At 43.1% G+C, this 23,937-nt stretch overlaps 1 protein-coding gene across 1 annotated transcript in view; it reads right to left on the bottom strand.

Annotated features, from left to right (window-relative positions):
• Positions 1-945: 945 nt before the first annotated feature.
• The window catches only part of FGF9 (fibroblast growth factor 9), a 54,797-nt gene continuing 31,805 nt past the window's right edge, over positions 946-23,937 (bottom strand). The window contains exon 3 of the mRNA XM_053312111.1: positions 946-5,970. Coding sequence (XP_053168086.1) covers positions 5,725-5,970 — 246 coding nt within the window. The 3' untranslated portion in view covers positions 946-5,724. The remainder of the gene's footprint in view (positions 5,971-23,937) is intronic.

Here is a 23,937-nt window from a genome sequence, read left to right as displayed (position 1 = left end):
TTGGTTTCTGGACCAGCACATGATGCTAGTCACACGCTCGATTTGGTCTTTTGCTCTGATCAGGGTGGTGTTGCATGGGTAGGGACTTATGCCATCTCCACATTGTCATGGATGTATGGCCATCTGGTTAAGGTAGGACTTGCAGCCACAACCCACCTCTGCAAGGGTGAAGGACCCATTAGGTTGGTCCACCCAAGAAGGTTATTGGATCCAATAGAATACCAAGAAGCCTTGGAAGAGTTTGGAGTTGGTTCTGCTAGTGATTCTGTCGACACTCTGGTGCAAATATGGAATAATGAACTCACTAGAGCAGTTGGCACAATCACTCCTAAGCATGCTCTCCGACCTGCTTCAAAGTGAGCCCCGTGGTATTCGGAAGAACTATGGGAGTTGAGGTAAACAACTAGAGCACAAATGGAGGAAGACTCAGCATAAGTCTGACAGGTTGCAACACAGAGCACATTTGAAGATTATCTAGACCCATTTCAAACCAGCTTTTGTGTGGGCTGTGGGATTGAGAGTGTCTTGGTTGGCCTGATGGATGATCTCAAATTGGCTATCAACAGAGGGTCTGTGACTTTGCTGATCTTTTTTAATCTCTCGGGGGGCTTTGATACTATCAACCATGGTATCATTCTGGGTCACCTGAAGGGTCACCTCCGCCTTCACGCTTTGGTGTATGTAGTCAAGTCAGCCCTGAATGGCCAACCCACTCTCCACCCCGCACTACAATCACATTATTTTATTTGCATTTAAATTGATATTCTATTTTCTGCCCCAAACTACTCAAAGCAGAAGCCATATCTTTGTACCGTAATTGCCTCATAGATACAGCTCAATCATAACTCTCTTAAGAGCAACTAGGATTTGTTTCTTTTAAACTGCCAATACATAGAGGCACAAATGTTAGGAAAACACCTTGATGGAACTGCAAGAAAATACCCATTTTCAAAATTCTATAACAATATATTTATACAAAGTACATATTTCCGTACATATTTACACACAGTTACAGAGTATCAAGGGAATGACACCAATTTGTTGAGACTGCTCTTTGTATGAGTTTTAGAGAGGTGTCAGATCAACAGCACTAGAATATATGAAGGCTCCTATATGTCCAAAGCATAGGAATAGCAGCAAAAAAAGCGCTTTCCCACATTACCCCCACCCAGCATAGTGCACTCTCCAGGCATCCAAGTACAACAGTATAAGAAGAAGCTTTAGCTATTTGCTTGCTAGAAGAAATAAGACTTGACTGGAATAAGCAACCATCTCCAGTGAACAGGTTGATGAGGCCAGAGAACTGGTGGACAGGGATCCACCACTGATGTTTTGGAGGTCAACCAGGGTGGCCCTTCCATGAGGCAGGGTGAGGTGGTTGCTTCAGGCATGGGTGTGAGGAGGGATGCAGGGGCCAGCAAATGCTGCCCATCCAGCCACCATTGGCACCCCACAGTGCCCTCCTCAAGAAGCAAAACTTCTTTGACCTCCTGAGATCAACACCCAAATATCAAGCAGAGGAGAATGTCTTTGTGTTAATTAAGGGAGTTAAGTTCCAGGACTCACCTGAGCACATCTCACACTGCTATTATAGGTGCTTAAGCCTCCAAGAAATGCTCACCACATCAGCAGGACAAGGGGAGTGGGCAGTGTATCTTTCAATCCTATTTTGGGGATTATTGCATAAGGAAAACTAGGGTTTGCTAGCTTCCATTCCCAGCCAGTACTGGGAAATAAAGTTCAAGTGAACACATACCGTAAGAAGTGAACTGTGGAAGTTAATTCTGGTATAAATGCAGAAATGGGATTTTGTTTTACAGAAGCAACCAATTAAACTTTTGTTTTACCTCTGTTAGACACTACGAGAAAAGACTCTATAGCCTGCTACCATGTATCAGAGCATTCATTTGCAAGATGATGTCTATGATATTTCCATATCTACAAAAATTCAATAGGTATATACACACCACTATGGGTTATTTGAATAAATTGATTACAGTTTATTGTATCAACTGCCATAAATTCATAACATTTTTTCTTGCTTATTTTTAATCCTTTCTTTAAAAATACAAAAAATAAATTAAATAAAAAACATGTTAAGTAATATTAATGATCTGTCTCTATGATCAAAAATACCAGCAATTTCCACATTAAGGCGAAAAAGTATGGTCTTATTATTCTGGTCAGTTCATAACAAGGTTGACCTTAGTTGTGGGTGTCCTTAACATTTTTGTGGACTTAGTGCAAATCCAGATACTTATTGCTACTTGAATCCACCTTTATATGATAAATATATAAACACACCTGTTTACTGCTGGATGGTGAACATGCTATATGTCCTTTAATGTCATTTCTTCAGTTAGAACAGAGAAGAACATCATCTTCTGATCCAAATTATTGAAGACCCAAATGGAAAGTAATTTACAACTAGGTAGGCCCATTGGGGACCATGGAATTATTCCAGATAAAGTGGTTTGATTATTATGGTCTTACAGCAGGCCTGCACAACTTGGGACTCACCAAGGCCTTCCAGGTGCTTGACAATCTCCCTATTTTTGCCATCGCAGGCAGACCGAGAAAAAAGGAGATGATCAAGCTTCAGGTGGGACGCCATATAGGGCTGGTAGACTGGTCTGGTGGCACATGTCTGTGTTGTGGAAATGTTAAAATGCAGCCTGTTTCATATCTATTTCAATAGTGATGCAAAGATTTAAAACAAACAACAGGTATTGGTAGTGCAAGAGCCACAATAAAAGGGATAAAGTTCTTGAATGATAATAAAGTCCTGTTCAACAGTCAAATCACTCCATATTGCTTGTAGTCAAAAGTGTCCTGGCACTTATTTACCTAATGTTCTTCGCAACGAATCTAGCTGTCAATTATTTACTTAATAAGATCTAATCCACGTCTAATATCCAAACATTTATAATGAATTTGCAACATATTAAGTTTGCTTAAGGTATGAGCTGAGAAAAGATTAGCACTAGCTTTTCACTTTAACACAATTTCCCCCTGTCCTGATCCCACTCAGGGGGAGTTGATACATTATGGTGCTCACATAACTATTTCAGTTATTAGTTACGAATGGGTGGAACTGATCTCATCAGTTTAGCATAGATGTCTACATATTATGAAATCTGAAAGTTACCCAACATTGGGTATTATGGATTGGCTAGCAGTAAGTAGCGGTGGGGCGGGGGGACTACACAATACATACGGTACAGGGCTGCCACTAAAAACAGTCTTCCCGCTCCCCTGCATTGTTTAAGCATACCTAATTCATCATCACATTTTCCTGTCCCTTCTCAACAACATTGGCTGCCACTAGCATGAATGGGGAAATGCACAACTTCAAGACAGCACAATAAGGGTAAGCATGGCCCATTGTAATGGTGGAAATGGACAAGAACGGCACAGGGACACCATTTTTGTCTGTGGCCTCATGTGGAACATAGTGTGACATTCCATCCTAAAACTGAACATGTGAACTCACCCAATACAACAGTCTATTTTATAACATACTTCTTTCCAGTGGACAAGTGTGCAACCAAGCAAAAGAACACTGAATTCATTTTGAACTTATCGATCACTATATCCAATAGGTTCACAAAGGGTACTTAATCTCTTTCTGCACTGGGCTCCAATTTTATTCTATATAGATTGAAACTTCAGTCTTGAAACCACTTGCTTGCTAAAATGTCCATGATACACTCAAGATGGACTGGTCACAATATCAGAACTGTCAGTAATTCCAATGGAAGTAGAATTAGATCATGAGACCATAATTGTCAACCCACTTAATCTACAGCAAGTAGCCTTAGGCAAACTGCATGAGCCATCCCTCCAGCTATTTTAACCACTGACTGCAACCCAAAGAAGCACAAGTTGCTCACATGAAGGAAGGTACACAACATTCCAGACTAAACAGAATCCAGGCAATGATCAAAGCCACGATGAGCTGACTGCATTAGTCCACAACTTTGTGCATTTCTTCTGCACACTTGTGTATATTTTTCTTGGAACAGCATTACAGTGTGTTGGACTGCAGTCATTATCAGCACTACTGCCTGCTTTGTGTTTTTCTCAAGGTTTTCAACAACCAGTCTCTTTTCTTAGGGCAAGTTCCAAAATTATAACCACTAACAAAAGGCGTGTTTGCACTTATAACGTTACATAATCCTAATGACAATACATTATGCAGTAGAGCCTGCATGAAATACTTTAGGAAATAAAACAAGTATAGTACTTTCCCCCTCATTGCAATTCTCAATAGAGATTTATTAGTTTCATTTTGCAAGAGTCTTACTTTAAGAAGGGTGCTAATATGTATTATGACAGTTCACACTGAAAGCAGTTTTTTCCATAAAAGATGTTACAATAATAACCCCTATGGAACTTGTATAATTTCAGAGTAGATAGTCAAGTGCACAATTAAACAAGTTTACAAGAGTGAACCTTGTCCCTGGCTTCTTGTACTAGTTGTGAGAACCTTAATTAGTACAAAATGTCAATATTAGGATGTTTCTGGCATTCTGCTTAAATAAAAAGAGCATATTTATCATTTAGCTTTGGTATAATCTGCAGTAGGTTTTAACAAGTAGAATATATACCAATCCTATTTTCTTTTTTGTCTTCTTCTTCCACAACTGTGAAGCTTACAAAGATGGAATAAGTCGCTTATCAAAGAGGAAATATTACAGACACAGAATTAAAGTTTTGAAGACCCAGTTTTATATTTAATCCTTTGAGAGGGAGGAAGAGGGGGGAATTTAAGCTATGAAACAAGCAGTCAGAAGAGTGAGCACTCAGTGTCATGAGTGGTGTGCATACTTTGACAATAATATGGGCACAAAAGAGATTGTCGCCTTTCGTACATTTAGGGTCACTAGATTTCTCTTTGCCTCCATGCACCTTTATGGTTGACTTGCATGAATTTTATCACAGGTTCAGAGTGGCCTTTGCCACTAAAATGTTTTACAGAGGCTAAAGCTTCCAAACTGCCTATCTGGCCTGTACATATTTCATTAAAAATAAACTCTATATAATAAATAAATATATAAAATAAATAAAATGTTGCCTTTGGAATTTCTATAAATAAATTTAACTTTTTATTTATTTTTTTATTTTTTTTTCTCTTTTTAAATTTTACTAAGAGGTCTTTGCTTTAAACTCAGTGAGGGGTGACTCTCACCTGAGCAGTCAAACAGAAAATAAGTATCTTGTGTTGTTTAAGTAAGACCGTATCCTCCATGCCTTTTTTTTTTTTTAAATGCAGCGTACACTTGAGCAGGCCACCAGCCAAAATTCCTGATGAGTCAAAGTATGGCAGCTATGCTGATATAGGATGAAGTACAACGGATCAAAAAAGTTAAAAGCGTGTCTACTTCCCAGCATGCATCAGGCCTTCCCCCCCATCCTTCTTGCTTCAGCTTCTCTCTTTCATCCTCTTTCTCTTTCATTCTCACACATCCTCATTCTTCCTTCTTTTCTCTCATAATAAATCAAGCGAATGGGCATAGACTCTCCTCCAGGAAGACAGACCCTTTAAGTGCAGAACAAAATCAGCATGTTCCATCCAAGCTTCCATCATACATTATGCATGCGACAAAGTTTGGCAACAGTGGAGCTGATGTGATGACACAGCTAATCAATTAAGAACCCACCGCATGAAACCTTTATAGTGGTTAATTTTTTTTAAGGGCTCAAGTGAAGGAAACGTCTTTGTCAACTTTGGCTTAAAATATCCTTATATAGTTCGGGGACCTTTTCGGGGTCCACAGGTCTAGGTAAAAAATGGGTGAACTTTTGATGCCGTTTAGTCCTAGTCCCTTCTCTTGGAGTCCCGTCTTTATTTAATGCAACATAATAACGTCTTCCAGTGTCCACATGCTTATATAGGTTCGATGAATATGTGTTATACCAGTTCTCTTCAAATTGTTCTCTGAACACACACTCCTGGGTTAACTTTTCCTGTAAAAGGAAACAGAAAAAAAGCAGTCAGGAACAAATGCAGAAACAGGTTTCCAAACACCAACCAGAGAAACCTGGGATTGTCATTTTGGGGTGAGGTGGCTGCTTCCTCCACCCTTACTCCAGTTTCGGCTCACATTTGAATATTATTCAGGAGCACCTATATCTCTAGCCAGCTCCCTGCTTCTACATGTCAAATAACTATTGTTATTACCTCAAGTTCAAGCAGCAGCCAGGACTCTGACCCAGAGGGAGAGGAGCCAGATGAAGAGGACCAGCAGCATAAGCTGTAGAGGCCTTAGACCCAGGCCCAAACCCAAGTCCCCAACCAAGATTTTGAGCCAGATTTGGCTTATTTTAAGCCAAACTGAGACAGCACTCCTAGGCCAGATTTTTCCACGTGTCCAGCGCCCTCCACACTAGAGGCTTCACACTCTCCAATACCTACTTATTAGCACACACAACACATCGGACAGGAATCAAAGGAGAGTGCTAGGCCCCAGGACAAAGTGCTGCCCCTTTAAGGCTCTTCAGGAAGGAGGCAGAATCTTGGAATCTAGGCCAATATGTATATAAGACCTCTCATACTCCAACAGACTTGGTTGGAGCAAGTTGCCAACTTGGAGCTGTCTGAGGTCCTGCAACTCATGCCTGGCCTACTACCCTCACTCACTGACTCACTAACAATGAATTTCCTCACTACTGTTGCTGATGTGTTGGGCATCTCCTCATGTCCTGTGAGAAGTGGTGTGCAAGGAACCAGTGCCTGCCAGTCCAAAGGTGGAGGGGAATATCTTTAAGGGTGGGGGAGTGTGCTCTTACCCCTCCCGCCATGTTTCCCCCACCAACACTGTCTTTTAAAATGGTTCAGTGGGGTGGCAGCATACCTCCTTGCCACCCCAGTGCTTCCTTGGGCCGGAAGTGCCTGGACGTGCCCAGTGTGCACATCATGCTTGTGTGCAATGTGCGTGCAACATGCAAGTGCACCAGGCACCTCCAGCCACTCCCGGTCCAAGGAGGCACTGGGGCATCAAGGAGGTACACTGCCACCCCACCAGACCATTTTAAAAGACAGTGCCAGTGGGGAAAATGTGGCGGGAGGGGTAAGAGCACCCTCCCCCATCCTTAAAGATATCCCCCCACCTTTGAACCGGCCAAACCACCAGACATTCAAACTGGTTTGGAGACCCATAAAAGGGCCTCCGAACCAGTTCAGGCACATTTCTACCTGTGAGTTCCCACTCATTGTCAGGACAGGGCAACTAGTGTAATAAACAGATAAAATGGGCCATTGCAAAAATGTACATGTCAGAAACAAATTAAAAATACAGGAGCACAACCTGCACAGCACCGTTTTGCATCTCCCTGGAAGCTAACAACAGAATTAGTAGTAGAGCAATTTTATTTGGGGGAGGGAGTTGTACCATCCTTAGTACCCTCCCATGCTTTCCTTCTTTTCCCTCCTCTCATACTTCTGCTATATTCATCCCTGAAACACACCTTTTCCCAGAATTCCTTGGCCAACCCCTTACTGTCCACTTGATATGGTACCTAAGCCTACATTCATGTACATGAAATAATTGTTCTTCCCCGTTTTCCCCTAACTGGCCCTATCCACCCCCAGCACAGTACCTCCAGTGACTTTTGCTCGTCTATATTCTATGTTTCTTTTTGGATTGTGAGCCCTTTGGGGACAGGGATCTATCTTATTTGTTTGTTATTTCTCAATGTAAACCGCCCTGAGCCATTTTTGGAAGGGCGGTATAGAAATCGAATGAATGAATGAATGAAAATAACTCCACATTCCTCCTCTTCCTCTGTTGACTCCCTTCAACCTCTTTTTACACTGTGACCCCTTGGGCAGGGAATGGTCTTCTTTTTGGAGAATAGCCTTGTTACTGTGCATCAAGTGCCAAGCACACAAATGGTGCTATATAATAACAACCCATACTTTATTTATTACACTATTCCAAGCATATTTGCTTAAACTATAAGAACACCAGTGGGCACTTCCGGGGCCCAACACTGGCTTTACCAGCTGTTTCCACTGAATTTGCTGTGATAGTAATATACTCACATTGGATCACATTCAATAATGGAAAATAAAAGAGACTGTTTATTTCTACATACCCAAATTTCAGTGTAGTCAATCCCTCATTCTTAAAAAATGTATGGCTTATTTGACATTTTGCGAAACAAATACAGTTCATAATGACAGAAATTAAAATAATATGTACACAATGCAGAGTTATCATATTGTAAGGACATAATTCCAAAATGTATAAATCCTGCATTATTTCTCTAGGTTATAATGCTCTATTATCTAGGAGATTAGTAGGAGATATTTGAGGGCTGAAACAGATACAATAGGGGAAACAGGTAAAACACCTGCCTGTTTAAACCATCCATGCATACTTTATCATATATAAATGCACTTACTATGCAGGGTAACACAGGAAGCATGCCAGCAGACTCTTGACATGGTGTTTATTTATTTATTCCACCCTTCCTCCAATGAGCTCAGGGTAGCACACAGCATTTCCACCCATTTTTTATCAGCTTCGGCTGATAAGCCAACTGTGTCCATTTCTTGAGATAAATGACCTCAGAACAGTACATCTGCTGGCCACCTCCAGACTTAACTACTGCAATGCACTCTATGTGGGGCTGCCTTCGTATGTAGTCCGGAAACTGCAGTTAGTCCAGAATGCGGCAGCCAGGTTGGTCTTTGGGTCATCTCGGAGGTCATTTATATCACTCCCATCTTAAAAGATCTACACTGGCTGCCAATAGGTTTGCGGGCAAAGTACAAGGTTTTGGTTATAACCTATAAAGCCCTAAATAGCTTAGGCCCAGGGTATTTAAGAGAATGTCTTCTTTGCTATGAACCACACCACCCACTGAGATCTGGAGAGGTTCGTCTGCAGTTGCCACTGGCGCCTCTGGTGACTACTTGGGGACGGGCCTTCTCCATTGCTGCCCCGATGCTTTGAAACACACTTCCTGCTGAAATAAAAGCCTCCCCATCTCTTACAACTTTTTAAAAGGCAGTCAAGATGCATTTGTTCACCCAGGCTTTTAATTAGACATAGTTTTAATAGTTTTAATGTTTTAAATTTTAATTGTTGAAATGTTTTAATCTTTTTATGGGTTGTTGTTTTTTTGTCTTGTTGTAAACCGCCCAGAGAACTTGCATTTTGGGCAGTATAAAAATGCATTAAATAAACTAACTAAATAAATAAATTTTATCCTCACAACAAGCCTGTGGGGTAGGACAGACTAAGAAAGAGTGATCTATCCAGAATCATCATGACTAACCAATGATCTGACACTGATCATAGTCCAGCTATATCACACAGGCTCTAATTGTATTTACTGAATATAATATGAGGAGGGGGTGCATGTGGAATGCCCCTACAGACAAGAAGTACTGTTAACCCATGGCCTTTGTCTTTTCTGCATCAACCCAAAATCTCATATTGAAGCAGTACCAATGGATTTGCACACTGAGACTGAATTCAGCAAAAAAAAAGGTAAAAGCTGAATGTGTTCTAATAGTCTTCCATAGCTTAACTAGAGAGAAGAATGCAGGCAGCTTTGTAATCAATGTCTTCTTTATATTTTTTGAATAGTCTTTAAATGCAGCTCTTGTTGTCTGAACATTTCTTGGATCAATTTTTTAAAATTACTTTATGTCATTTCAATTGCAAAAGCAGATGCTGAGCAGAAGTAGTGCATGCTGGGCTCCAGCTTCGGAGGGGGTGGAACATGAAACTCATTCAAATTAAGTTTTTCTGCTCTCTGCAGGCAAATCAGGTCACATGATGAGCACTGCAGAACTGCTTGGTGTTAAAAAAAAAATAGCAAGAGAAAACTCTTCTTAAAATGTCATTCTGTCCTTTCCGAAATCAGTTAATTACCCACTTCATCAACTTCTCATATACACTGATAAAGAGTTATTTGAAACCAAATGTGTATTTTAATACGTATCTTTTTCTCCAGAAAGCTTCAATCAGTTACGATACTGCAGTACACACCACCCGGCTGCCACTAAAAGTTATATCCTTTTACAAAATGGAAACAAGGGGTCTGTATAAAGTACTGTAACACAATATATAATAACACAGAACACACTAAAATAAGGCGTAACACCAAGGTACTGAAGAAGCCAAGATTATGTATGTTGTATTAGTTATTGAATATTACTCTCAAAGTTTTGTTTTAAAAAAATAGTAAACCTTTTTTAAAAAAAAGATTATATCACTCAGGGTTTTATATTCACTTTGCATTTTTACCATAAAATTAATTTTTTTATATATATATATATATATATATATATATATATATATATATATATATATAATTATTATTATTATTATTATTTTAAAGATTTCTGTGGTCACAGACATTGCCAGAATGGCAAAAGCAACAATCACAGAAGATACAATAGAAATAAAATTATTTCCAACCATTAAAAAAAAAACCTCTATTGCACCTCTGCTCAGCAACAGCAGCTCATATAGGATCACTCTTGTCCTTTGGGGTACAATGGATAATTTATTTCCCTGGCACTCTCCCCTAGCACACCCAACACTAGTGCAAGCAGCCAAGCCTCAGCAAAGCCATGAGAGACTAACTTGGAGCCATCAATCAATCAACCAACCTTTATTACAGTCATAGACCAGCCACCAATCAACTGCCTTTCACCAAAACTTCCCCATTTTTACCTTGGTAGTTTCCCAATTGGACAGACCAGTTGCCACAACCCCAGCCAATGAGCACTGCTGTTATTTTTGATAGTAGTGCACTGAATGTGCATGGGTCCCTTACAGGCACACAAGAAGACAAGTCCTCAAGGGCACCCTCCCCACCCCGGACTTCCAGGTGGAAGTCTGATCCCACCGAGGGGGTCCCAAATGCTCTTTAAAATGTCCCAGGGGGTGGACACACCACATCACCAACCCACACTGTGCCAGATGGTGCGTGACTGCAACCAACTCACGACCCACCCAATCTCCTCTCACTCGGCTGGGGTCTGACTGAGGGCCGGTCGAGTGCAGCCAGCCCAAAGCTGCCTGCTTCTGCGGTAGTGGCCATGCCGGGCTTGGCCAGGTAAGCAGGAGCAACCCAAGTCACTACTCCTGGTCAGCAGCGCACCTGCGCAGTGCAGGCAAGCATGTGACCTGTGCGTCGGTCAAGCTGGAGCATGAGGCGGGAGCGGAGCATGCTGTGAGGGGGCAGGTCTCCAGTTCCAGTGAGGCCAGCTAGGTGGTCTTCTCTGTGAGCCTCCCTTTCCTCCCTACAATGCGGGTTTTGGCTGCTCTGCACCAGGTGCCTTCCTTCCTGCCTGGGACAGGGGCTGAGAAGGACGCAGGGACACCCCAGACAGAGCCGCTGAGGTGGGCAGCAGCAGGTGATTTGTGCTAGTCTTTGCTGAGCAGCAGCAGCAGCGAGCCAGCTTGCAGGCGCATCTCTCTTCTTCCGACAGTCCTTGGAGGAGCCAGACTCGAGCAGGATGTAAAGAAATGTGACGTGGCCCAACCAGGGTCCTTAAACAAAATGGGGCTCGCCCACAGTTTGTCTAGGTTGGCCATTGCGGCCTCGGAGAATCTAACCCAGAAAGTTTCAAAAAGGGGACACTTTCCCAGATATTCCCTCAAGGTCTTCACTGGAAGCTCTCCCCAACTTTCAAATGCAGCTCTCTGTGCTCCTGTCTAGTGCAGTTTTGGGGAGGTTTGCCCACTCTCCCAAAAACTTGGTGCTGTTTATTGCTATTGCAATTGTTTAAAATCTGAGAGTCTAAAGTTGCCGGTTAACTCACGCTACTAAGCATGATTTGTCTGTGTGTGTTTTTAAGGGAGTTCTGGGGTGTGTGTGGGTGTGTGGGTGGGTGGGTGTGTGGGGGTGTGTGTGATGCTTATCTGGCAGTGGTGGGCCTAAAAGGCCTCTAGGTCCAGAATCCACAATTACCTAGGTGCACCTCTGCAAGTCCCTGCTAGTGATGACCCAAGACTTCTGTGCGCCTGAGACAGGACACCAAATGCCAAACCCCTCCCCCCATGCCTGGATGCTCCTCCCACTCTTTCCATGTCCCGCCCCTGCTGTCAAACTTGATTTCCTGCACTCACACAAAGATATATGGCACATGCATCCTTCTCCACCTTCCCCCTTAAGTGATGGACTGATTATGAAAAGGAGGAGGGAGCAGAAGAGGAAATTATGAAAGGGCAGTATACTAGATACACTACAGTGTCTTCAGTACTCAATTGCCCTTTCCTTTTCCACTTCCTCCCCCTTTTCACAACCAGCCCAGTGCTCAAGGGAGAAGGTGGAGGAGATGAAGGAAGGCACACACACCCTACACCGAGGCAGGTAATGGTAAAGAGGAGAAGGAGAGTGGTGCCTCTTTGCTGAGTGGGGACAGCGGGGGGGCATTAGGGGGAATCTTGCCATCCCTCTGGCACCCCAGTAATTCACTGCTTGAGGCAACTGACTCGCCTTGCCATATGGGAAGACCATTCTGGCCCCTGCCTAAAAGAATTTACAATCTAAAGGCAATAGAATGAGGGGAAGAAGATGGAGAAGAAGGTAAACCAATAGTAATGTAATCAGAAGTTTCCCTGATCTCTTATGTGAGAGTAAGGGAACTATGCACTACTGGTTCTTTCTTCTAAAGTTTCTCTGCAGAAGTTCCCACAACCAATGAGTTAAGTTGCCATCCCATTTAAAAACTGACTTTTTTTTTTTTGTGGTGGCCTGTACTTTGAGTGAGAAATCTGAAGTATATCAAGGTAGAACAATTAACCTGACAGACTGTCAGGGATGCTTTATATGTAATCTAATATCTGAAGCACTGTTTTAGTTTTTCCTGTTTCTATTCACCTTAAAATAATATTTTTAAGAAGTTTTTTGGGAGCTTATTTTCTGCATCATGTAAGATTTACTTTAAGAGAGTTCAAGAAATGGGGTGGGGTGGGGGGAATCTCCTATACAGCTTTGTCTCACAAATAGGCTAAAACAGCTGTTTCACCTTTCATTAAAGTCTAGCTAAGCCTACAGTCTTTTGTTGAACATATCTCCTGTGCTGGAATCCATCAGTAATTGGTCAAGACTTTATCCACAGTTAATCTCAACTTTGATGAAACCTTATGTCAATTACTTAATAGATAATTACATATTCATTAAAATTTCAACCAAATTGATGAGTGAAGAGGTCAGAGAACAGGCAGCCATCTTGCCAGATGTCATGTGACCCTTTCCTGTACACAAAAATATTCTGTGCTCGGGCTCTGAACTACAAAACGTATTTGTGTGATTATTTTACTATTTTTGAAAGGCTGCACAGGTGGCCAGAGAGACAGGCTTGTTTTTCAGCATTATACCCTATTAAAATAGCTAAAATAAATTCCTTAACATTAGTGGGTTGGTTTGTTTCAAATCAAAAATATTGTTTAAACCCAGAACAAGCACTAGACAATCAGGCGCACACAAATGTTTACAGAATAAACTGTAAATAGATACTGGGGGTATTCACACGACTGCACGCATGCACGGTCAGTTAGGCGGGGGGAGGCAGGGTTCGAACTATCATCCCCCAGATGACTGTTCTGAGCCCCTGCAGCACACAAGCCACATGCCCACATGAACTATCTGCAGTCTCCCAGCAGTACGGATAAACAGAGGCCAGGACTTGTTGTCCCAGCCTCCACATATCCCACAGTGCACCGCACGGCAAGGGCAGTGCAGTGGGGGATTCCCTCAGGGGACAGACACTCTAGCCATCCATCCTCTGTCAACCCATCTCTGTCAGCAGCTTGTGCTGACATATGATTCTGGGAGCCAGGTGAAGGGCGTGTTTGTACCCTTAAGCTCAGCTACGAACCAGGCTTCAGCACTGGGTTTAACACCACAGCATCGCTGGGATCTACACGGATCCTAGAGGATCTCACTGGCAGCCAAGGCCCGGTTTGGCTGCTCATGAGATCAGCCTCACTATAAATCACCATTTTCCAATCAAAGTGTTGCAGCACACTAGTGAGCTGCAAGACACTGGCCAGAGAATGCTGTGACATTCAGAGTCAACTCCAAAAGCAAGGAGTTTAAACACCCTGCCTTTGGAGCCGATTCACCCCATAATGTACCTCTCCTGGTGCATGAGGGACCAGGCCAGCTCCAAAAGTGGGACATTTAAGCTTTTGAAGCAGTAACACTGGCTCCCAGTGCATTACCAAACTAGAATGAGGCCAAGACAATTGTGTTTTGCTCATTCCTTTCTCTCTCCTAGCACAATGTCTGGTCCTCAAGTATTGCAAAATACAATGGTGGGTATTAGCTAGGGATATGACATACCCCAGACAATTAACACAGAACACAGGAAACTGCCTTATATCAAGTCAGACGATTGGTCCATCTAGTTCTTCAAGATTTCAGGCAGGAGTCTCTCCCAGCCCTACCTGGAGATGCCAGGGATTCAACCTGGGGGACCTTCAGCATGCAAGCTCTACCACTGAGCTATGGCCCCATCCCCTACTCTCTACGCAGTAGACAGTGCTCCTATGTAACCACCCATGGAGAACCCTGCTTAGCAAAGGGGACGATTCATGCTCACTACCCCACAAAGCCATCTCTCCACCCAATGCTACTCCCATGCAATATGTAAACATACCCTTGAATTATTGGGCATTGAGTCCTTTGACTACTAAAAGAAGTAGTATCTAAGTAGTATCTTTAGTACTACCAAAAGTAGTACTAAAAGAAGTGAGAATCATAAGATGCTTGTAACAGGACCACTGCTGGCAGGGCTGAATGCCATGTCATCACTTCTGTGTTATGCCACTGTGTGCTATGATCTTGCATTTCATAATAAACTAAACAAGTGAGGTCTGTGGAGCACATGGAGCAAAGCCTTCCAAAGACAACCAAGGACTGGTGGTTCAGTGCTCTTTCCCCAAAGTCAATAGAGAATGAAAAGGATGTTAACATACAGCACACTGCCAAGATTTCAAATGACAAAATAATCTGCAAAACAAGCCCTTATTTTCAGATTTAATGAAAGGCATGTAGTTGACAGCACTCATGGCTGATTACCTGTTGCCAGATCCATATATATATGGATCTGGCAACAGGTAATCAGCCTATATATATATATATATATATATATATATATATATATATATATATATATATGAGACTCAGGTTTTAGAGGGCTGTCTTTGGGCCTCTGCACACTTTGTGCAACCTTTATGCCCTTCTTTTAAAATGTAGGTACCATAAGTCCCTAGTATTTTTTTCCTCACAAGGAAACTAACCCTGTAAAATCACAGATGGTATTTCCTAACCTTCAAAGAAGCAGGGATCAGAAAGCACTGCTGACATCCAGACTAACATTTTGTGCACCAAAAAATGTTTCATGTGTGCATCGTGGGAGATTTTTGCTGATCCCCCCCTGCAGTCCTTTGTTCCTTTTGAAAATAAGTCCTTGAGGGTCCTGCAAGTTAGTTCCGGGGCACAGAGGAAGATCAGATAAAATTGCCTCTTCCTCATTGGATCTCCGCCTTTCTAAATACCTTTCAAAAATGTAGTCATCCTACTTCAAAGCACATTCTCAGCTCTCCTATGTAGGGGAACATCATTAAGCCTCATAATATACTATATTATCTCTCTTTGAAAACATAAGCAGTTTGGCCAACAGTTATCTGCAAGGTTATCATTTGTTTCCTATCTGTTTTCACGCTATATCCAAACGAAGCAAACGGGTTTCCCAGATTATATGGTTCTTCTTTTTCCTTTCATAAGAATAAGCATTTATCAATGCCGGGTCATATATCTTATTTCGTGCCCCCCGTTGTTTTAAATTCAAGGTCACTATAATGTGCTCTGGTACACATTTTAAGGAGAAGGGAGATCAAGTTGCATCAGATGCCTGTATGCTGACAGGAAGAATCCCCATGAGCTGAATGTATAAAATGGACTGCATGGAATGCAAAGCTTGCTACCTGACTTCCAACGACTCCAGGGTCTTCTTGGATGCAATAGATGCAGACGAGAATCAAGGTCACTGCAAGCAAAGGTTCAAGCCAGTAAGTCAGATCTTCTTGGGAAGAAGGCCAGGCAAGTTCCCTCAAAGTCCTGAAGCAGAATGAGCCTTTTTTTTTTAAAGGGGAGTGGAGCCCGGCCACACCCCTTCCTCTGGAGGGCTGAAAAGCTTAAAGGGCCTGTGTCCTATTCTGCAGATGCAGGGTGTGGCGGGGCAGGGGAATCTCCCCCTCAGCTAGTGGGTTGTCTGCAGAGTCCTCTGAGTCCGAGGATACGTAATGATAATGATCATGAGGATCATTAGGAAGGGGATTGAAAATAAAACGGCCAATATTATAATGCCCTTATACAAAACTATGGTGTGACCACACCTGGAGTACTGCGTACAATTCTGGTCACCACATCTAAAGAAGGACATTGTAGAACTGGAAAAGGTGCAAAAGAGGGCAACTAAGATGATCAGGGGCCTAGAGCTCCTTTCTTATGAGGCTAGGCTACAACACCTGGGGCTATTTAGTTTAGAAAAAAGACGACTGCGGGGAGACATGATAGAGGTCTATAAAATCATGCATGGTGTGGAGAAAGTGGAGGGAGAGAAATTATTTTCCCTCCCACACAACACTAGAACCAGGGGTCACTCCATGAAATTGATTGCCATGAAGTCCAGCGCCAATAAACGGAAGTACTTTTTCACACAATGCGTGATCCACTTGTGGAACTCTCTGCCACAGGATGTGGTGACAGCTAAAAACCTGGGTGGCTTTAAGAGGGGCTTGGATAACTCCATAGAGGAGAGGTCTATCAACGGCTACTAGTCGGAGAGCTATAGGCCACCTCCAGCCTCAAAGGCAGGATGCCTCTGAGTACCAGTTGCAGGGGAGTAATGGCAGGAGAGAGGGCATGCCCTCAACTCCTGCCTGTGGCTTCCGGCAGCATCTGGTGGGCCACTGTGCAAAACAGGATGCTGGAGTAGATGGGCCTTGGGCCCGATCCAGCAGGTCTGTTCTTATGATACCGGCTGGGGTACATCCTCTGGTCATAGTGGAGGGATAGAGCTGGTACAGCTGGAGCTTCCCATCTTGACTCATTTGCATCACTACCTGGCTGCAGTGCCTTGGGATATGAAGCGTCCCATCCCAACTCGTCCCTTTAATGGTCTACATCACCCCCTGGCTGAGGGAGTTCAGGGCCCACTTGCAAAACGGCAGCATTTGGCAACCTGTCTCAGCCACCAAGATGTCTTGGGCCACCACTGTCCCTGGGCCTGAATTTATGCCACAGCCAGGCCAAGACACTCTTCAGCCCCTGTCCAGACATCCGACAACCACTGGCCATCACTTTGTTAGGCACCCATGCCACAGGTTAGCCACTCATACACCACGTCATACTGCAGACATGCCAATGGAAGGGAAAACCATTTTTCCCAGCCACAAAATGTTATGGTTTGAGCTCTTGGCAGAAGCAGTTTCATCAGAACTGCTGTCTTGGGGCTCTCCCATAGTACAGTAATAACTGCACATTTACTGCACTTTCAGCAAAGCCTCAAGATGTGGGGAGTTGTTTTTCAACACTGGGATTTTTTTCTCCTCCCCTCTGTATGTGTACACAGCAAACTGGTCATATAAATTGGCCTGTCTTCACCTATTTCCACAGCTGAAATGATTTGTGTCTATAGCAACCCATTGTACATAACCTCTTTGCCATGTGCACCTTGCAGTACTGCAGAGGGAGGGCACTAGATGAAGTGAAATGTATCCCCAAAGCAGTTATATGGATCAGCTGTCAGCCTCTTGCAGAAGACCATTCAGTCAGATGGCATGCGTTTGTTTGTTTGTTTGTTTGTTTGTTTGTACATGTTTTTATCCTCTCCATCCGAGAGGCTCCAAACAATTACAATAGATTTAGCCATATGTAACTGAAGCTAAAATAAAATTAAAGAAGGGTTAAACCCTTCATTCCATCCCCTTGTGAACAAAGCCCAACACATCAAATATTTGCAAACACATTGGTCTAGTGCTTTGGTTGTCTTGCCTCCTGCTCTAGAAAGCTCTTTCATATTTTCCCACTGAGGCTGAAATATCACAAATAAGCAAATGGGGTGGCAAACCAGTCTCTGGAGAACATCGCTTCAAAAGGTAGGTAGGAGCCAGGGAACCATCAGCACATACTGTAGCTCCTTTGAGGGCCCAAGCACAGGGGGGGGGGGGCACCAAGTTTTCAAAACATTAGGCTCGTTCACACAATCCCAAACCGGTTCGGAGGAGCACCTGGCCAAAGTAGGAGGGCCGTGCGCATTCCGATCCATGGTCATGTGAATTCAAAAATTGGAGGGGGGGGGTCATGTGGGAAGTGGGTAGGATGGAAGTGTCTTACCCAGTGCCAGATTAAAGTCTTTGTAAGGCCCTAGGCACTCTCTCAACCATAGGCCACCCAAGATAGATCTATAGATAAATACTTGCATTGCATACAATGTATAGGTCCCCTCATTTGTCTCCTAATATGTCTAATGTCTAGGCTTTGGAGGCTTTGGAATGCACTCCCTAGTGAAATAAGAGCCTTCCCATCTCTGACATCTTTTTAAAAGTCTCTAAAGACGCATTTCTTCACCCAGGCTTTTAACTGATATTGATTGTTTTAATGTTGTTTTTAGAATATTGTTTTAAGAACTTTAAATTGTGTTTTACATTTCTTGCTTTTAAATTTTTTTGTTTTTGTTTTTAATTAATGTTTTACTTTTAACCTTGTTGTAAACCGCCCAGAGACATAAGTTTCGGGTGGTGTAAAAATATGATAGATAGATAGATAGATAGATAGATAGATAGATAGATAGATAGAATGAATAATGTTATGGGGCATATTTTATATTTGTTGTTTTAGATTGTGTTCACCGCCCAGAGATACAAGTTTTGGGAGGTATAGAAATATGTTAAATATTTCTAAAAAATAAATAAATACACTGCCTAGACTAGAGACACATATCAAGCAGTATATAAATATGACAGACAAACAGACAGACAGTGTGTCAGAAGGGACATCCACAGGGCCTGATTATCCATTGACAGCAGTTTTCTTTTCTCATTTTTTGAGTCATCTGAGATTGGCAGGGGGGTGGGCTAAAACCTATTCGTAGGCCCTTGGGAGCTTCCTAGGCCACTGTGCCTAATGAATAATTCAGCCCTGGCCCTCCCCAGCTCTTTACTGAAGATGGACAAAAAGCTGTTCTCTCCAGCTCCCACCTGTTCACCCTCCCCACCCCCTCCATCCTCCTCCCTTGATTCTTGAATTCACACGACCGCGGCCTGGGAACACGCACCTGTTCTCCTACTCTGACCCTTGTTTAGGGTTGTGTGAACAAGCCTATTAATAGTGAACGTGTGGGAGGGATGGCTGTCTCTGCATCATACCCGCCTCCAGTGTGTGGTTATTGGTTAGAGGGCTGCTTGCACACTATGTGCAAAATAAATGTGTTAAATAAATAAATATCAGGAACCCTGCAAAGGGACACTCGCAATTGGCGTATAAAGAATGACGACAAATATGGATAGACCACCTTTCGACAAGAGTTTCCAAAACGGTCTACAGAGATATAAATAAATAAACCCTCTGTTGTACATGCAGGAGCCATCTACATGCATTCTAATGAACCCAGGTAGGTTGTGGAGCAGAGCCTGTTGCCAAGACACTGCCCCCTCCCACAATATGTGCTCCTAATGCATACTTGGGACACCTGAAAAGGGCTGGAGAGCAGAGAAAACAAAAGGAGGGAGAGATAAGGGTAACAAGGGATACGAGCAGGAGCCCTATTGTGGTTCGGTATGAGATCAAAAACAGAATTTGACAAAGGGCTTTATGGAGTAGTAAGTGTTAAGGAGGCACTTTTCAGATATTTTACATGACTTTTGCAGTTGTAAGCACCCTAAGTCCCAAAGAAGAAGTATGCTAGAATTCCCAATAAATTAATACAGCTAAATCATGCCATTTGACAGGGATCCACACATTTAGTCTTAGCTCACTAGCCAGACATTCTCGTGCTCGCCGCCAATCCTCTCTCTTCCCTCAGATCCTTTTCTGGTGCACACGCAGAGGGCTTAGGAGAGAAGCGGGTCTTCTGTCATTTGCATTGGGATAAGGAGATAATAAACAGTGGTTCTTATCTACTCTCTACTGCTCAGAAAGGATTCCTGCCATTTCTTGGTTGGTTGGTTGTGCCTTCAAGTCAGTGTCAACTCCTGGTGACCACAGAGCCATGTGGTTTTCTTGGTAGAATACAGGAGTGGATTACCATTGCCTTCTCCCGCACAGTATGAGATGATACCTTTCAGCACCTTCCTATATTGCTGCTGCCCAATATAGGAGTTTCCCATATTCGGGGAAACATACCAGCAGGGATTCGAACCAACAGCCTCCTACTCTCTAGGCAGGTTGCTTCCCCACTGCGACTTACCTTCTCAAAAATGGCAGCGGAAAAAAGCCCTCTGGTGAGGAGATCTGTGTGCTGCTGGATATCCTGAAGATTTTTGTTTTTAGATAGATATATAATTTAAATTTTAATATGTCATTAATGTGTTTTTCTCTATTATGATTTTATCTTTTTATGAATTTTAAATGTGTTATCTTTTATGTTAACATAAAAGGGGACACTCGCCACTGACGACCTGGCAAGTGAGGAGGATGTGGATTTGTAGATGCCTGCCATTTGATGTCCTGCATGATTTGCAATGTGTCCCTTTCAATGCAAGTATTTTTCGGGGGGGGGGGGAGACACACACCGATCACCCAGCAAAAATTAGTACTGAAATGTCAGCAACCAGCCAGCAAAAGTCATGTGGCTTTTGCACCCTGCGGCACCTCGAAACTCCCGTTTCTACACCGTGGCACCAATGCAACCGTTGGTACAACACAATATCCGGAGCACTTATCTGTTGGCATGCAAATCAAGACCCAGAGGGAGAAGGAAACATACTTTGATTCCAGGCCACAACAGTGTTTGCACAACTGTTGGCAGCCCTTGAAATATGGGTACTAATTTTGCCAGTGTCAACAAGGCCCTAAAGGATCATGAATATTAGATGTTATGTTGCATTGAAGTTAATGGAATTAGATCACAGCCACTGTTCATCACGCTGCAGTCTGACTGAGAGACCAATAATCTGCCGGCAGTTTTTCAAGCCAACTCAGGCAGCCTAGGGGTAGAATCCAACAGGAATTTCTCCCACGCAAGCCCTGCCAGCGGAAATGGGAATTGCACAAAAGCACAGCTTATGCCCCAGATGTATAACTGGCAAACACTTCATCAGCTCCTTGTACATTAAATATTCAGCAAAAATAGCTTCTGTAGTTCAGCATGACATTAAAATTCTCATAAGCGCCAATTGCAAAATTAGCACAGCAAGGACAAATGCCAGCTCATATTCAACACAAGCAACTTTCCAAATCAATTTCATGCCTTGTTTTATGGCATATCCAAATTTGCTTCTTTTTAACCCCAGGACTGGCCTGTTTATAATACACTAAAGCAGGGCAACACAACGTCAACCATCCTGCAGATGCTGAACTACAGGTCCCATCATCCCTGACTATTGGAGACTGTGGCTGGGGATGATGGGAGTTGTAGTCCAGCTAGAGGGCCCAAGGTGTACAGGCCTGTACTCATGAGTTCTGAAGATAATAAAGTTGAGGCAATTAGTTATTTTCAGTCACTCTACTCCTATTTCCTTATTCTTCCTTCTCACATGTCACCAACACACCCTACTTGTTCTATCCCCCATCTTTTACCATTTTCACTGCTTAGCATAGGGGGTGCCAGAAACGGCAAGTGCCCCACAGACATGCTGGACCCTGATGGGAATGAAAGGAGCTTTTACATATTCAGAGTCTTTTCTTCCTTATCATCTATATGATATATATCAATTTAAATTTTTTTAAAAAATATTCCCCGGAGCTCACAGATCTGCTTATTTTAGAATGCAAGCATTTGTTTGAAAGCTATTTCTCTTTTAAAAATCTAATGTGTTGGACAAAGTCTGGCCCTCCAGAAATGCACTTTGTCTCTTCTGTGCCCATCCCCATTTTTTCCTGGTGTTATTATTTTAACAGTTATAACCACTATTAAAGAGCACCTGCCAGTTCTGTGTGTTCTCCATTTTCACCCATTCATCATTCCACATTTCTCCCTAATGGCGCAGAGGGAAAATGACTCGATTAGCAAGCCAGAGGTTGCCGGTTCGAATCCCTGCTGGTATGTTTTCCAGACTATGGGAAAGACCTATATCAGGAAGCAGTGCTATAGGAAGATGCTGAAAGGCATCATCTCATACTGTGTGGGAGGAGGCAATGGTCAACCCCTCCTATATTCTACCAAAGACAAACACAGGGCTCTATGGTCACCTGGAGTCGACACCTACTCGGTGGCACACTTTACCTTTACCCAGACTCAGCCCTGTTGAGGCTTTCAAAGCATGTTCAATGAATGCACATGGTGGGTGGAAGGCTCTACCCTTGATCTGTGTGGGTTCACTGAATGCCTGATCAGAGTCTGTGTGCATCCAGCTGTATGTGGGGAGCGGAGTGAGCTCTATCCACACAACTAGAGATGAGCAGAACTAATGTGCAATCGAACTGGGCTGGTTCGTTGGTTCAACCAGCCCAGCTGGCCAGTTCAACCAAACCAGAGTGGTGGTTCGGTCTGAATGGTGGTTCGGTCTGAACACTTCTATTGGTCTGTGCACACCCCTAATTCATACATTGGAGGAACCCTGCAATCCACACGTTATGCTTTGCATGTATCTTTTAAACTCCAGTTATACCTATTCCAGTCATCCTCTGCATAAGCCCAAACCCTTCTTTTATATATTCTTTCTCACAGACCATATCCACCCTCCAAATACTGCATTATCTTCCAAATATTGCCTTTAGTCCCATCGCTTCCCTCTTGTCCCTACTATGACAAGCAATGTTGCTAGAGGAGAGATTTTGACACCTGGAGTTTAAACAGTCCTTATAATCAGCAAAGTAAATAGTCATGTGTGGATGTATCTTCACAGATCTAGCACCAAACAGAATGTACATCATCCAATGTCGCCTCAAACACAATACTTTTCAACTGAGTCTGTTCACACACTCAGCTGCCAGACATCCAGTGTTGAATAACCAAGAGATAAGTGATATGTATGTAAGTGTGAACCTGCTCTTAAAGGTGAGGCTGGCCCTACCATTAGGCAGAGAGAGAGATCGAGAGAGAGAGATCATTCACACAATCAAAATCAGTGTTCTACCTGGATTTGGGAGCTGTGCATGCTCCCGATTTTCAGATGTGTGGAAACAAGGTAAGAGGGAAACCTGGGTAGCTTTTCCTCCTACCGTGCTTCCACACAATCACTTCTACCCAGGTTTTCCGCCTACCTTGTTCCACACAACCAAAAGTTGGGAGCACACACAGCTCCCAAGCCCAGGAAGAATACAGTTTTTGATTGTGTGAATGACCTCTCTCAGGAGTATAGCTGGAATAACAGGTTAGTGTTTGTTTACTTACATTTTACATGCAACAGAGAGAGGCTGGCCAACAGGAAACTACAAAGCACCTTCAGGAAAGCCCTCAAGTGCCTCAGGGGTACGCAATGTTTTGGAACATCTCTGCTTTGAGGCAAAGGTATAGCAATTTTAATCCCATTTCTATGTCTTCCCCAAAATTTTACACAGGAACATATGAAGCTGCCTTATACTAAATGACATCTCTGGGTCATCTAGCTCAGGACTGTTTTCTCTTACAGACAGCAGTTAGTTCCCCACAGTCTTAGGCAGAGGTTGTTCCCAGCCCTACTATCGAAGAACAGTTTTTGAGTTGCCAGGGACTGACTATAGACCTCTGACTCTGAAAGACCCACTGCTGGCCTATGGCTCTTCTTCATCCTAGGCTTTCAGATAATTCTGCTC

The sequence above is a fragment of the Hemicordylus capensis genome, chromosome 3 (genome assembly GCF_027244095.1).
Source record: "Hemicordylus capensis ecotype Gifberg chromosome 3, rHemCap1.1.pri, whole genome shotgun sequence".
Classification (NCBI taxonomy): Eukaryota; Metazoa; Chordata; class Lepidosauria; order Squamata; family Cordylidae; genus Hemicordylus; species Hemicordylus capensis.
This window is presented reverse-complemented; position numbering and strand designations above follow the sequence as displayed.